At 37.8% G+C, this 15946-nt stretch overlaps 2 protein-coding genes and 1 long non-coding RNA gene across 5 annotated transcripts in view; all 3 read right to left on the reverse strand.

Moving 5' to 3' along the window:
• pde10a (phosphodiesterase 10A) overlaps window positions 1-4846 on the reverse strand; it is an 80502-nt gene extending 75656 nt beyond the window's left edge. For both annotated transcript variants that reach the window (XM_055029585.1, XM_055029584.1), the window contains exon 1: window positions 4094-4846. In XM_055029585.1, coding sequence (XP_054885560.1) covers window positions 4094-4169 — 76 coding nt within the window. In that variant the 5' untranslated portion in view covers window positions 4170-4846. The remainder of the gene's footprint in view (window positions 1-4093) is intronic.
• Window positions 4847-6126: 1280 nt separating this feature from the next.
• On the reverse strand, window positions 6127-9215 carry LOC129359752 (uncharacterized). 2 transcript variants are annotated; one of them, XR_008605938.1, is made up of 5 exons: window positions 9130-9215; window positions 8048-8139; window positions 7350-7384; window positions 7044-7201; window positions 6127-6385 (listed from the first exon to the last, which is right to left on the reverse strand). It is a non-coding gene; the product is annotated as an uncharacterized LOC129359752 (long non-coding RNA). The 2 variants fall into 2 exon arrangements; XR_008605937.1 differs by having other exon boundaries at window positions 7350-7408.
• A 258-nt stretch (window positions 9216-9473) lies between these two features.
• tbxtb (T-box transcription factor Tb) lies at window positions 9474-15564 on the reverse strand. Its single transcript, XM_055029600.1, has 8 exons — window positions 15338-15564; window positions 14992-15256; window positions 12973-13107; window positions 12673-12734; window positions 12529-12590; window positions 12254-12430; window positions 11913-12045; window positions 9474-10384 (listed from the first exon to the last, which is right to left on the reverse strand). The coding sequence occupies exons 1-8, from the start codon at window positions 15541-15543 to the stop codon at window positions 10114-10116; spliced, it is 1311 nt and encodes a 436-aa protein (XP_054885575.1). The 5' UTR covers window positions 15544-15564; the 3' UTR covers window positions 9474-10113.
• Between the last annotated feature and the right edge of the window lie 382 nt (window positions 15565-15946).

Genomic DNA, 15946 nt, shown 5'->3' on the forward strand with positions numbered 1-15946 from the left:
CAATATAACACTCTGATTAATGACTCATGGGCTCATTTTAATTCTAATTTCTGAGCTGCACGTTTCAAGTTCTGATTTTTCTTTTGACTTTTACTCAGCAGCTTCTGTGTGCTTTCTTGTTTATTTTCTGTGATGACCTGGTGAGAAATTATTTGGCCTCTTTGGTGCTTTTTAGATTTGTAATTTGATCTTTTCAAGCCTGACCTACTGTTCCTTTTTCAAGACCTCACCAGACTGCATTGATAATAACAAATCAGGGATGACACAGTTTGTCTTTGTTAAACTCAAATAAAAACAATATTCTCCTGAACCTCTACAATTAGATTTGATATCACTAAACATATTTTTATCTATGTAAGATGTACATTTGTTTACATGGTGATAAAGATGTTTGTTCTATGTATGTAATGTTGATATGTTGATTAAAATCTTCTCATTTGTACTCTCTGTGCCACTGTAGCAAAGAAATGTTGTAGTCAGTCCAATAATGAACATAGCAATAAATCTGATTTTTTTTAAATTTAGAGAAAGTCCAAGGTTACTCTTACTGAGGCCTCCAATCTGGGATCTTTCATATTTAAGGCTGAGAAAATAATTATTCATGCCAAAATGTGACAACACATATAGGTTTTTACATTTTCTCACATTCTCTTAAATAGTTTTGATTTTTATGGAGCAGGAAATTCTATAACAGCGCAATCGTTATAGCAGTAGGAGGGTCTTAGCGCTGTCAATCATGCCCTCTTCTATGCTGCTAGAGCCTTTTCATGGTAACAATCCTGCCACAACTGATCAAGTTAGTGAGTTGGATTGGTCATCACTGATTGGTAAACAATTTTCCTGGGACAGTAAGTTGGTTCTCCACCATTAGCACATTTAGCAGCACCTACACCCGAATTACTGACAGTGCTAAGATGCTCCATCTGACTCCGATTGGTTGTTTTTGACTAGAAAAGGTAAATTTCCTCAGACAGCAGTAGTAGCTCAGGGAGGAGGTAAAGGAGTTCAAACTTTTTATAGGTTAACTGTCTCATACTATACTGTCAGACAGTTTTAACAAATATGTAAAAATTACATAGTTTAATAAAAGTTGCATATTGCAAATTTAATTCTGCATTTGTTGGTCTTAATAAGTGTACCTGAGACGAAATAATTTTATTGGATCATCTGCAGTGGCACCATCGGTGATTACAGTCAATGAAAGCTGCAGCACACAGACATATTTAGTGAAGGGAAACAAACCCGATGTCTTTATCACCTAATAAAACCTCAGCCAGGCAGACTGTTTTTCATACAAGCTGGCTCAACTCCCTGGGTTAAAGTGACATTGTTCTTGATTTTGAAACACCTCTTAACCAATATGGCTGCTCTAACTGCTGAGATTTGTCTAAAGATGCAGATTGAAAATGAAAAATGATTACATGTTGAACCCATTAAGCAGCTAACGATGATGCTCCACTGTGTTACATCAAGTCAATAGGAAGTCTTAGAGTACTTTCTGCTTCCCTTTACTAACAACCTTAAAGGAAATGTTGATTTAATTTTCCATCAGGACTTGATTGTTGAAAAAAAGAGGAAAGACACAGAAAGACAACCTGCCCTTCTTACGCACAACAGATGAAGCCTGGTGAAGCCCTGAAACAGCTTCAGTTTTCAGTTTAACAGAAAACAGTGACATCTGGTGGCCAATTAAAGCCATAGAAGAAAGAACTTACAACTTTTTCTGATTGTGGTTTTACACTGATTATGTTTTGCTCATTTATACAACCTAATTATTATGTCATAATTATGAATTATGCATGAGAATTGGCTACATGTTATTTTTTATGATAATTTTGCTTATAAAAAAAACTTCATTTCTGTATAGCAAAGCAAATGAGCACAAAGTGGAGTGCCAATGACATTCACTTATAATTTATAAAGGTTTACTCATATGTGAAATAATCTGTCAGAGAAACCAGTACTTTTTAAAATCAATGTTGAGGAGTTGTTTACTTAAAACAAGCTTTTGTATCTTGCTCAAAAGCTACTCATTAGTTTTGTCTGATTTTAAGTGTATGAAGTTATTTGCAATAAAAAGTAGGAACAAATTTTTGAAAAGGCAAAATAAATGCAGGAGAAACACTATCCAAAGAAGAAGAAAATACCATATTTGGTTTAAAACAACCTGTTTGTTGACTGTTTAGTTGTTACCTTTATTTTAATTAAACCACCAAAAATATCCATCAGGAGTCCGAAAGTAATTCCATTTGATGGTTCGTAATGTGAATCAAACTCAACCTCCAATTTAAAACCAGTTTTCCACTTCAACAAAATTTTCTCCAACAGAATGAAGAGCAAACTGAGCCAACCTCCATCTTCCTCTTTAACTCTGCTGACACGCTGAGGATTTCTGCTTTATTCCATAGCTAAAATCTAAATCTGTTGTCTCACAATTGTGACCCCACGGGCGACTAAGAGGAGATTAAAAAACATAATCCTCTGCATCAAAATTTATTTTTCCAGAAATAAAGATGCTGGTACCATTTCAACGTAACTGCAGCTCTCATAATAAACACACTCCAACTGCATGGGCTTACTTACATAAGACATTTTGGAGACACTGGATGACTGAATCGACATAATTAGTGTTGGGTTATCTGGAAATTGATCAAATGACGAAGGGTTTTATTCATCCAAACCCATAAAACGTCAAGTTGGCTCATTAAAACCGTTTTTTCCGTTTTGATTTCTCAATTTTTCTTTTCACAATTTATCACACAACCAGAAATGTCAGTGTACTTATTAGAATGTTATAAACTAAATACAAACAAAAATGTGACATGTTTCTGTAATCACCCAGCCTGAATTAATATTTTCATAAACTAGCTACAGTTCTTTAGTGTGTCGCTACACATCTAGAAACTATTTTTTTCTTTTCCCCATTTGCCGATAGATCAGGCAGATTGGATGGAGAGTGTTTATATACACGCTTTAATTTGTCACAGATTCTCGATTGTGTTTAGGTCTGGACTTTGACTGGACCATCTTAATTCATGAATATGTTAAAATATAAGCCAGGGGTGGAAACTCCTGTCTTAAATCATTTGGGCTGTTATTCTTTTAGGGAAGTAAACCTTTGTGAAGATTAACATGTGCCCTGATTTATCTCCATGTATCTAAACATCAGCTTTGACAAGCTCTCCTCTTCCTACTGAAGAAAATCAACCCCAAAGCATAATTCTGCCAGCATCATGGTTTCCCCATGTTGATGGTGTGTTCATGCAGAAATAGAGTGTTTGCTTTTTTCCCCTCATTCTTGAAGACCAAAAAGAAACATTTTTGTCTTTTCTGACCTGAAAACTTTCTCCCACATGTTTGGTGGGTGCGTGTGGTGCTGCTCATGTAGCGGCTTATTTTTATTCATCTCTGTGAATCAGTTACTCTACTGTGCCATAGATTGATCCTTAGGGATGAGACGGTCCTCAGAACAAAATTTGATTACAAACTTAAACTTATCTGCTACGTTCCTTTCTAGTCATGATGGTATTTGTTTAGTAATTATCTTGATAACAATGTATTTAACCCCTTTATTGTCACAAATTCACCTCAAACCACCACACAACCTAAATGGCTGATGTATGACATTAATGCCTGTTGATGTGTATCAAACACATCAAGGAAGTTAATGCGAGTCCTTTGGCTGCAGAATTGTTAAATTCTCCCAAATTCTGGTAATTTGCACATTAAATTGTGTGTTGAGTTCAAATAAACAATATCTTGAATAGCAAAATGTGACAAAAGTTTTTATTTTATTTTTATGGACTGGAGGTTCAACTGCATCCTTCTGAAGGCAATTATCATGCACCAGAGCTAGACGGAGGATGAAAATCAATGCATGCCACACTTTTCAGATTTATTTGTAAAAAAAAAAAACTTTTTGGAAAATTATGTATCATTTTTATTCCACCTCACAATTACATGTAACTTTGTGATGGTCTGTAATATTCGGTGAAGTGCGCGGCTCTGACTCACTCAGGTGTTAAGAAATGCAAACCATTCAGACACATGCGCTCTCCCAACAGTTCAACTTTTAAACAGCCGCCTCTCTTACCTTGCTGCTCGCCGCTCCGTACCGGGGGGGATTCCTGAATGCCCTGGTCATCAGGACTTTTGCGTTTCTTCGACATCTGCCGCTCCCCTGTTCCAGTGATGGACCGATGCACTGCAGAGTCTTGTGTTTATCGAACCGTACAGCTGCTAAAAGCGCGAGATACGTTCAGCCGGCGGGATATAAAACACATTCAACAGTCTTTGGGAAGCGAGATGAGAGATGCGAGGAAATTTCAGCCGCATTCATTCAGATTCCGTCTTTGCTGTGAGCCTCTTTCGGCGCGCAAAGTTGCCGAGCTCCGGCCAGGCGGGCATCTGGAGACGCGGTAAGGCATGGAGCCGATCAGCGATTGCAGCTATTCACTAATAATCGGACAAGATGATTTCACAGGATTGTCCACGGCTTATTTTTTTTCCCCTCTTCGTCTTCTTCTAGTCAGATGAGATGGGGAGGGGAGGGGGGGGATGAATTGCAACCGAAGAGATTTTGTGGATCACGTGTGTCGCTCTCGGATTATGCTTGGACTCTGGTCAGATGGAAATTACGCACTGACGGCAACTTGTTGATCCGAGTCTATTAAAAAAAAAAAGAGAGAGAGAGAGAGAGGAAAAAAGAAAAGACTTCCGTCACTCCGGATGTGATTAAAAAAAGATGTTGGACTTTAACATTTGTGTGAGGTATCTTCTTCTTGAATGCTGCGCTGGCGACGTCAGACTCCAAGTCTAATCAGGAATGACGCACGGGAACTCTTGGGCATTTTTCAGTCAGAAAAAAAAAGCCCACGTCGATTATCTGGCTGCAGTTTTCCTTCTTAGCGAACACCAAACCATGTGAGGAATTTTCACCTCTTCCCAGATGAGCAGCAGGTCAATACGGAACGTTTGTCAACGTGGGGAAAGAGCAGAAAGGAGCCGGCTCTCGTCTGTGACTCCCTGAACAAGCCTGATCCGAGAGTCAGAGGAACATGAAAGGGAACAAACAGGCAGCATTGTGTTGTGAGCGCAAGTCCTGTGAAGAACACGTTTGTTTTCACTTGAGCCACATTGCAATTTGAGAATAAGCTTTGAATAAATGCAGCAAGACTCCAGAAAAGAGCCAGTGACGCCACCGGTCTGGGTCTTACAAATAGCCCTAATGTCAGTTTTCCTTCCCTTTCGCTCCACTCATTTCTCTAATCTACTTTGAAAGGGGGGGGGGAAATGCCCTTTTTAGAGCAAAACTCGACATATCTCCTCAGATTATTTCTGTGACACCTTGAATTTGCTGTCAGGGGGACACAGATGGGCGCCTGAAGCCTCTTTCATTCTCTCTTCAGCTGATTTATTTATGAGCACCCCCAGGTCACAGGATCGCGTTTCCATTTACTACAGCTGGTTTAGATATCTGAAGCTGTAGCACCTACACTGTTTCTCTAAAATGTGCACGTTTGGACATCAGGGTGAATGTTTTTCGTTGCTTTCTTGCAGTTGCATTCATGCATTTGACGCTGGTATTTTCTGAACGGAAGGTAAACACGCCTCTCTGCCCCCCCCCCCCCCCCCCAACTCTACCCTCCTCCCATCCCTCATTCACTGCAGCTGCTGACGTCAAGAAATGCTTGCGTCAATGCGCCGTGCTTTGACTGAGAGCTTTTTTTTCTCGTTGGGATCATAATGGGATTATTAGGCTTAGTGAAATACCCTGCCTTCCTAGCTTTTATAGATTTTTTTTTTATGAATCTCTCTATTTTACCTTCTCGCTTTGAATACAGCAAAAAGACATGAGATACATAATTGCCTCCAACAGAAAGGTCGAGTTATTTCCTCAATCTAATGATGATAATGTTTCCTTTGGCTATAAAAGCAATGGCCATAATTTCAGAAAGAACCTACTGAAATAATCATTTTCAATAATGCACCAAGACAACATGGTAATAGGATGAGTGTAAAAAGTAATCAGGAACGTCATACGTTATTCACTTAGTCTCGCTTCACCATTGAAATCAGATATTTGCACACACTGTACAAAAACACAGTGTGTCGAAACAATGAGCTTTTATTTTAGATGTATTTACCTTTGCTATTGATGATAGCTTTTTTGTATATTTTGCTTCCACCAGATTCACATAGACGTTTGCTGGAATTTTGGCCCATTTCTGACAGAACACTTTCCTATATGAGCGATATATCAGTGCTTTGTGATGGGCAGTGTGTAATTAATTTGGAGTCTTAGAGTCATTTTAAAATCTAGTTGATTTGAAGCATTGACTGAGGTCTTCAGATGATGCCTCAATCTGACGAGATGCGGTGAACCCTGCAAAAACACAAAATAAGTAATTTTGACCTAGTTTCTCATGCAAATATCATGAAGTAAGAGAAAACTCATTTTCAAGTAACTTATGAGCAAAATGTAAGAGCTTATTTTAACTGTATGGTTTCTTAATATTGATGAAGAACTCCTTGTTCCATTGGCAGATCATTTCATTTCTAAATAGACATTTTCCCACGGTATAAACAAAATAATCTACCCAAGGAACAAAATCAGTGTTCCTTAGCATTGAATTTTTAAATCACTGCTAAGGAATTATTTACTTAAAATAAGCTCCTATGTCTTGCTACAAAGTTTCTTGTAAATTAGTTTCATCTTATTTCACGTGTACTAAGATATTTGAACTAATACTTGGTAATATTTTGTCTTTGCAGATTCTGCATCATTTTTGTGAAGTAAGCTAGTGTATATGAACCAAAGTATTTGATGTAGTTTCTTGAATGTATGTCACAACAACTTAACACAACAGGGTCCAACCAGGTGCTATTAATGCCCACCAATAGTAAATGATGTTACTGGATTTACTGGAACAGAGTGGAGTCTATAAAGGCTCCAGTGAATAATGTGGGTGATTGGATTTATGCTCTGTTCTCTGGTGACTGCCTGAATGCGGAGGAGGATGTCATAATGTCCCGTCGCTGACCTTGATCCCCCGGGCTGAATGGGTTCTTGTGCCTCTCGGACAGCCTTGGAGCACTTTAGACATAAAGCTTCTTTTCATGCTCTGTCAAGCTTTCAGTCGCAGCACATTTGTGCTTTTCCTCAAACAGTAAACCCGCTGCAGACATCAGCGAGTTTTATCTGTTGACAGAGGGACAAAATGTTATCTGAAGAAGGAAAGCAAGGACGGAAACAAACAGGAATGAATGAAATCTTAAAGGTGGCATAACATTATGACCACCTGATGTTTTGGTATCAAAACAGCAATCGGGTATGAACTCCACCTTACCTCTGAAGATATGTGGTGATATCCGGCATCAAAATCTATAAACAGCAGATACTTCAGTCCTGTAAATTGTCATGACTTAGTTGAAATTGGGAAAAATAAAGAGGATAACTTGGGTTTTTTGTATCTTTGTTATCAGTGTCTTCTTACATCCACTCAGAATAAACTCAGTGTACAAAAAAATTGCAGTTATTCTTGAGGTTAACCCTAACATTTTCTGGAGTGAATATGCATCGCTTAAAGCAAATTACATTTTTGAAACACTCTAAGCCAAATCTAAGCTTAAATTTATTCTCTCCAGTGACAGTTTTTGTATGAATGTATAAACTTGAGATGGTGAGATGATGTAGGATATTTAAAAAACACAAATATGACCCTGAGTCCTAAGCTGAGAGTCGGATAACAAATTCAACACCAACAACCACCCGTGATGTGCAGAAATGTTTTTCTCCAGTATGTAAAGTGTTCAGGGTCAAGACTTCCTGTTCTCAGGTCATGTAAAAACAAAAACAAACAAAACAGAATACCACTTTACTTCTGATTGCTCTTTAGACAGAAATTTTGCTACAAATTTAACTAAAAAGCATCTGTGACACTAAACATGTTGTTTGGCCAACCTGTTTTGTTTGATTATAATTATTTATTTTCATTCATCCAGTTCTTAACACAATAATTATGCTCATACTTAATACTCTACTCACATGTTTTGAGAAAGAGTTCCCCAATTTTCCAGTGGAACATCTTGACCAACATCAGATGTGGTGAAGACAAATCAAATCCGTGAGATTTCATTCTGCAGTTAAAAAAAAAAAAGAAAGAAACATTAAAAGAGTTTTGCATTATGATCCTTCATAAAACATTTAAAAAAATATGAACAGTGACAACATCAATCATGTCTTTTCAGGTTTTTGATCAATACTTTTTTTTTCCCACCCGACATTGTTATTAAAATACCCTCTTGCTCTCTGAATGACTGGCTGGTGGTTAAAAGCTGTATCAGGAAACAACAGTGAGCAATTACATTCAGGCCAGACAGACTGTAGAGCATTTTGTTTGTTCAGATAAGAGGGTAATAAACATTCAAATTACACATATTATCATTGATGTCACCACACTGTCTGTTGGAAATTTATCCATGGTGAATTTAAGCATTTGATGTTTTTTGTTTTTACTTCTTTATATATTTCTCCCAGAATTGTGTGCCTATTTGCTATTTATTTAAGAAATCCCTAAAGAAAATGACAAATAAGCATTTTTTAACTTCATTGCTGTTTTACTGCAGGATCTCCACTAAATGAACAAAATACTATAAACCTTATCTGTTATTAGTTTAATGATATATGCTCTTTATGCCCACTAGTACACTTTTTTTAATTTCCATTATCATCTCCTGCACGCAGTGAAAAAAAACAAAACAAAAAACCAATCCATCTTCAGCCATTTCTTATCCATGTTATATATTGTGTGCAGCCATGGAAGTCATGGCCTCTTAACTTAATAAAGTACTGTGTGATTTATAAAATATTTAAGTTATTTGTGTTGGGAATGATTTGATAAGCATATAATTGTAAAACAATTTCTTCTTACATTTTTCTGAAACATTTTATCTGGGAACCGATTAAATTTGAACTTGTTTTCTAGCTTGTTAACCAAAAGTGACAGTTGTTCTTTTCCTGAGCTAACAGAGAAGTTTAATGTTATTCATTTGCCTTCCATCCAAACTTGTCCTGTTCATGCTGGTGTAGGAGCTGCTCAGTCAGCTGATGGCGGAAAAACAACCTACCATGTCGGAGACACTGTTTATCCATCGTCATCGGTCGCCATGCTAGCTAGCATTAGCATTTACGGCAGACTGAAGATGTGGTGAACCAGCTGCAGTTGTAGCGTAACAAAGCGCAAGGGGGATTGGCCAAGCGGTGCATAAGACCCGCCCCCTGGCTCTGATTGGTTGCCTCTAACCTAGCAGTGTGCAATTTCAGTAGGCATAGGAGCTTCATGTTTTATTAAATTAGTGATAAAATATGAAGTTCCTGTCATTACATGTCCTGTCATATTTTTACAAATATGCAAAAAAAAAAAAGAAAGAAAAAACATACTTTATGAAAACACACTGCATCTGTAAAGTTAATGCGTAATTGTTATTAGAAATTATAATAATATAAACACCCCAATGTACATATTAATGCAACCGGAGGCTTGATTTGTGGGGACGTAAAACTGGTTGGAATTAATTTACAAACAAATTACATTAAATTTAATCTGAATGCTTCCTATTATGGACCCACAAATCCAAAACATTAGAAAGCCAGAATAACATTTTAGTCATCTTAAACACACATCTATTTTGATGTAAAGGGAAGAAGAAAGAAAAACAACAAACAAAAGAAGTGTGTTCTATTATTAAATCACATCTTCTCAAAAGGCATCAAAAACAAAGCAAAACAAAGAAAACATTTATTCACAGAGCTATAAAATTATTTACAGTATGAACATTCTTAATTCCTAATTCATATTATTTGAGCTTTATGATTCCCTGCTCTAAATTTTGTGCAGTTGCGCTTAATATAAGCAGATCAACAGATCAACTAAAAGCATTTTATTCTTCAGTAATAAACTGAGATTTTTTTTTAGAGGCTGGTTCACGCCTCCGCTGGTTCTTCTTTTAACACCGTGAAATACTCCACACAATTTGTTTAAAAAAAGTTTATTCCTTCTTAAAGTAACAAGAGGTTACTCAAGAGAAGGTCAATCCTCAGTGACCCTCTAATCAAAGGGATGGAGGCGTGACGGGGGTCCAAGCTGAGGGCAGCCGGCCATGGGATGAAGCTTCATACTGGACAGCGTCCTGCACCTCTGTGGCGGAGCTGCTGTCATACATAGGAGAGACAGAGGGGGGCGCTGTGGCGGAGTGAGGCAGACTGGGATAGTGACTGGAAGATCCTCGGAGAAACTGGGAGCCGAGGCAGCTGCTTAAACCCCCGTTCTGGGACACTGGAGTCAGCGGAGAGTTACTCACAGACCACAGGCTGGTGTACTGACTGGAGACACAAACAAGCTTCAGCATCAGATGAAATACCTCGATACAGCTGAAAAAATCTTTTTTCTCTCTCATAGTTTAGTTATTTGTTTGGTTATCTCATTTATTTCCAACTTTGTTGACACAAACAAACATTTTGAATGAAAAGAAGTTGTTGGAAAACAATATTGATTTATAAGGCTGTTACCTCATCTCTAATAATATCGCACATTTCATATCATTGTTTAAGTCCAAGAATAGACAATTCTTTTACTTGCCATTCATAGTCACGCTGTTTTGTTGCTGCACCATGTATTACATTGTCTTAAGCTGAAGTGGGAAGAGTACGCAAAAATAATAGCACCACTTCAACACAGTTTTACTTAGGTAAAATTTAACCATCCAAGATATTACTTAAGTAAGACTAAAAACGTTTGACAACTCAAGTACTGAGTAACTGATTGAAACATAATTTAATATTTACAAATCATCTGACATCAGAAAATGTTGGTATTTTAAATGAAAATAATTCAATTAACAAAATCAGGCAAAAGGAACATTTTTCAAAATTAGTTTTCATTCAATGAAAAAAAATTATAAAACTTTATTAAAAATTGCAGGTATATATCTTTGTCTGGTGAATTTTAGATCTTTTCATGACAGTTTGAACAACACAGGTCGGATTCTTTTCGAACGCGATCCAGGCTGCCTGGGTATCCGATAGTATCCGATTCAAATGTGACCTAACATCCAGGTCGCATTCATCCGACCTTATACCAAACAAATGTCTCTATTCTTCGTCCTGATACTCGTAAGCGGGAAGAAAAACAACAACCATGATGGAATATAGGATTAAATTGTTAATATGCTGGTTCCGGTCGGACAACAACTTCAGAATCGTAAGCTATGCTTCACCGTTAGCATCCATGTTTATTTCCACAAAGACTGAGCAGTTCTTTTTATGGCAGTTGGCAAACACTGAAAACACTGACATTGTGCCCTCTACTGCGAATGTGGGACACCGTCAGGTCGTTTGCCCTGGAGAACACATTCAAGTCTCATATATTTGGAAGTGTGAACGGCCACGGTGAAAAAAGTACGATATGATAAAAGATCCAAATTGGGTCATTTCAGGCTGCAGTGTGAACGCATTCTAGACTTCAACGTGACTGAGCTTCGTGAAATATCTATTAGTAACAGGTTAATATTTGTAGTTGGGTAGTCTAAACATGTTACATATTTTATAAATATGTTTTTCTATCAAAATATACATTAAAGTTTGTGGGTATAAGATGGCATCATGAGAATATTACACTGAAGTTTGTTGGTTCAAGGAGTATAAATAAAAAGTTTAGATGTATTTTGAAGCTTCATGTTTTATTTTGTAGTTTTAACTAAAGCTGCACCGCTTGTACATAAATATAATCACTTATGGCATTTGTAACCATCATTGCATATATCTTTCTTTTTATTAATTTCCCTTTTCAGCTTTGACTCATCTAATTTATGTTTCAAAGTATAAGTAAGGAAATAAAGATGGGAAGCCAGACCTTGAGTTGGCTGCACAGGTGGAGTTGTGGGTCATGGGCATCATGCTGGAGTGGTTTGGCATCTGCAGACTGGACCAGTTATCGTGGCTGGGGAGCATCGACAAGCAGGATGATGAGTTATCTGAATATCCGGCTGCAACAGAAAAAGAACCCACAGTTTTACTGGTTTCAACTTCATGTTCCAGAAAATAGACGTTTGACAGTATAATAACCTCAAGATACTCTTTACAGCTCTACAGTTTCCAACACACAAAGCTAGGAGGAGTGCAGATGATTCCTCGTCTCAGAAACATTTTGTTAAAATTTCTTGTTAAGTACATCTGGATGCAGAAGAGACTCACTGGGGGAGTTGGTCCGATGGGCGTAAGGGCTGCTGTAGGGCGCAGAGCGGTGGCTCCTCAGGCTGGAGTAACGCTCACAGCCATGGGAGGGCGACAGGGCGATGGGACTCCCAAACTGGCTGTGTGGACTGGTGGGGGGGCAGAGCGTTCCCGTGCCGTGAATAAACCAGCTGCCCACTGGCTCCACAGAGAAGAGGACAGATATAATCAGCACTACAAAAAAACTGAAAATATAAAATATAAAAAACTGAACATGTAATTTAAGAAAAGATTACACTGAGAGTAACCAGACTGGGGATTCTCATTAGCTTCTTCCCTTATGTCTTTGTGATCATTCCTGCAGAAAAGAGAGGATAGTTGGCATATTTTTCCTTTACATCAATATTCAGGTAAAAATTTAAGTTTAGTCTCATTCTTACCTTTCCTTTGCATCTAGAAAGGCCTTGGCAAAAGGGTTGTACTTTATTTTTAGAGCTGTTATCTGAAATTCAAGTGCACATGAAGCTCTTTACAAGCAGAAAATACAAGTGTGTTTTGTGCAAACACTGCTAGCATAATCTGATTTCTTACAGTGACAGTTTTTGTTATATGAGATATGGCTGACCGCCCAGGGCACTGTGGCGTGGAGGGCACCACGGAAAAATAAAAAGGCAAAAAACAACAAGCGAGAAACTGCTTCGAAAATATGGGATTGAACCAAAACGTGTATTTACACAAACCTCTTCATTTTGATATGCTGTCACTGCAATGAACTGCGTCTCTGGGAAGGAGTGGCTGGTGATCATCCTGCGTGGGCCTCCAACCCTAACGATGTGGATACGTGGCTCGTATTTGTGCAAAGAATTTAACATAATCTTAAGAAAAGTGAACAAAGCAAACAGAAATTACTTTTGATAAAATCATAATTTTATCTTGTATTTCATTTGTTATTCTTGCATTTTAAAATGATAAAGGGAGAGAACACTAAAGAAGTGAATTTTAAGGACAATTATAATTGGTAAACTTTAAATATAGCATATCAACTTGTAAATATAATATTAAAACTACTTAAGTTCTTAAATTGTCTACAAAACCAGCATAAGATGATTGGGCTGCTTACATACATTGTATGGTGTACAAATTAATGTAGTAAAAAATTGTAAGAGTAATCATAAAAATCATAATTTCTGTCTTGAGGCAAACATTTTTAATTTGCACCCACTATTGCCAAAGTGCTAATGCTACAGTTAAGCTAAGCTACTGCTATGGTTAAACTTGTTACCAGGCTGAGAGTAGTAAATAGTGGTTTAGAATTTTTTTGTGTTGAAGCAAGAACTTAAGTTTGTACCCAGCAGAGCAACAGCACTAATGCTAAACTGAAACTGTCTTGTCAACACTTCAGTCAAACTGAGCTCAGTTCAGCAAGAATACATGATTGTTTTTTGCTTTCTGACTTGTTTAGCGACAGCATTAATGTTCACACCAAACCTGCTAGCAAGCAAGCTTAGTGAAAGTTACAAATGTTGATAATAAGACTGATGTGAGAAGTGTCTGTGTCAAACTTGATGGCAAGCTGGGCTTTGTAAAACTACGAGCTGCATCAAAAGTTGTTGTGGCAAAATGTATGATTTGCTGAGATAATTTAAGTTTTTGTTCAGCTTTCGCTGGCTTGGGAACCTTGTTCATGCTAAGGTCAAACTTCCTGAGAAACTGAGCTTCTTCACCCCGAGGTAGAATAGAAACATCCTGGCAGAAACTGCGAAGGAAAAGTTTTTACTGCCACCTTGTTAGGCTTTGATAGAAGTGGACAGATATTAATATTTTAGTCATGTTTTAAGCCTCTTTTTACAGTAAATAAAAAAAAGAGCACAGGTGATTTAATAGAAGAAACAAAACTAAACAAACAAATTAAAATATAAACAGAAAAATACTTGTAGCAAATCAATGAAACCTGCGTTCTCTTTTAAATTCATATTTATACAATTATGATATATTTAATTAAGACTATGACTGCACTAAAGTGTGCAGCTGTTAAACGGCGTCCTTATTGTTCAGGTGTATTGATTTGAGTTTGAAGGTTAGAAATAAAAATTTAATTCTAATTAGATTTTGTTTTATGTGCAAAGTAAAATGCAAATAAATTGTTTCATCCAAGAACATTTCACACTTAAATGTTTCCCACTAAAAATGATCATGTATGCTTATATCTTCTTTTCAGTTTCTTTTTAATTTTTATTTCCATTATTTACCTCACAACAAATATTTTGAGCTTTTTTTTTTAATTAACCTATCAAAGTCAAGTTTTAAAATGTCAAACTCTTTTCTTTCTATATTGGTTTTTTTTTTCACAAAAATGTTCCACATTTGAATTCTGTTGGGAGTGAGGGATCATCCGGTCCCAGCAGGTTAAAATTGTCAACATCTATTCTGTGATAAAAAAAAATAAATAAATGACAGCAAAAACTTTAAAAAGTCGTGAACAACGTGTTTTTTTTGTTTTGTTTTTTTTGCCTTTTCACTGCATGGAAAAACGTCAATATAACTGGACATTTTGAAAGCACGAAAAGAATAGAAATCAAATTGTAGTAATCAAAAATGCATTGTGCGAATTAGAGAAACAAAAAAGTCTCCTTAATTAAAAAAAAAATAACGAAAAAGGAAGGTTAAGAAAATTCTCAGATAAATCAATTATATGCAAATGGGTAGATCCATTTAATCGATAAATTGCAATAAACAGCTTGCTTCAGCTCCACGTTTACCTGACCTCCGCCGTTGAGCTTGTTGGTGAGTTTGACTTTGCTGAAGGAGACCGGAGCCTTCATCCAGTGAGCCCCGAAGTTCGGAGAGTCCGGGTGGATGTACACGCAGCTGGGGGTCTGGGGCTCGGGTTTACCTCCCGGAACCCACTCCCCGTTCACGTACTTCCACCTGTGGTTGTCCGCCGACACAAAGTCCAGCAAGAAGGAATACATGGCGTTCGGGTCCAGTCCAGAGACGTTGACTTTCAGAACCGGGAACATGCGCCTTAAAGACAAAAAAAAAAAAAAAACGACATAAATACCAGGAGAATAGATGCTTCTCTCTATCTGTCTATCTGAGGCTCACCTGCCGTTCTTTGTAACTATCATCTCGTTTGTGAGGTCTTTAAATTTTTGCCACAGCTCCCGTTCATCCAGGGACACTTTCAGGTCCCTCTCGGTGGGGTCTCCCTTCTCGCTGCCGGCCTGCAGCTCACTCTCCACCGCACTGAGGAGGTGGTCCACCCGGTACTGAGCGGCCTTGCTGGGACACTCACCAGCTCCAGTCGCCATCAGGTCAAACAGCTCCAGGTTTGACAATAGCTGCGACTCTATGAGGAAATATCTAAAGACCTACGCTGTTTTGTTTCCCAGGATGAGTTTCTGAATATATAGTCGGATGAGCGGCTCCATGGCTGGACGGCTGTTTGGAGCAGAGGTGGTTGGCTCGTCTCCTCTTTGATCTGTGCGGGCTTGTCTCTGATTGGCTGAGAGCAGCCATATTATTCAGGGGCCACAGGATGGCAGCGATTTGAATGAAGCTTTATTACATCGACCTGTAAATATTGACACTTAGATCAAAGCCACACCTGCAGCAGCCAGGCCACAGCAGGGCTGACCAGGGCCAGTCTTCAGCCGCACCAGGCCCGAGGTTTAGCCCACTTTTATTCATTACTTCCTCAGCTTTTAGTTAGCA

Source organism: Poeciliopsis prolifica, unplaced genomic scaffold, assembly GCF_027474105.1.
Source record: "Poeciliopsis prolifica strain line A6 unplaced genomic scaffold, Auburn_PproV2 SCAFFOLD005, whole genome shotgun sequence".
NCBI classification, from domain to species: Eukaryota; Metazoa; Chordata; class Actinopteri; order Cyprinodontiformes; family Poeciliidae; genus Poeciliopsis; species Poeciliopsis prolifica.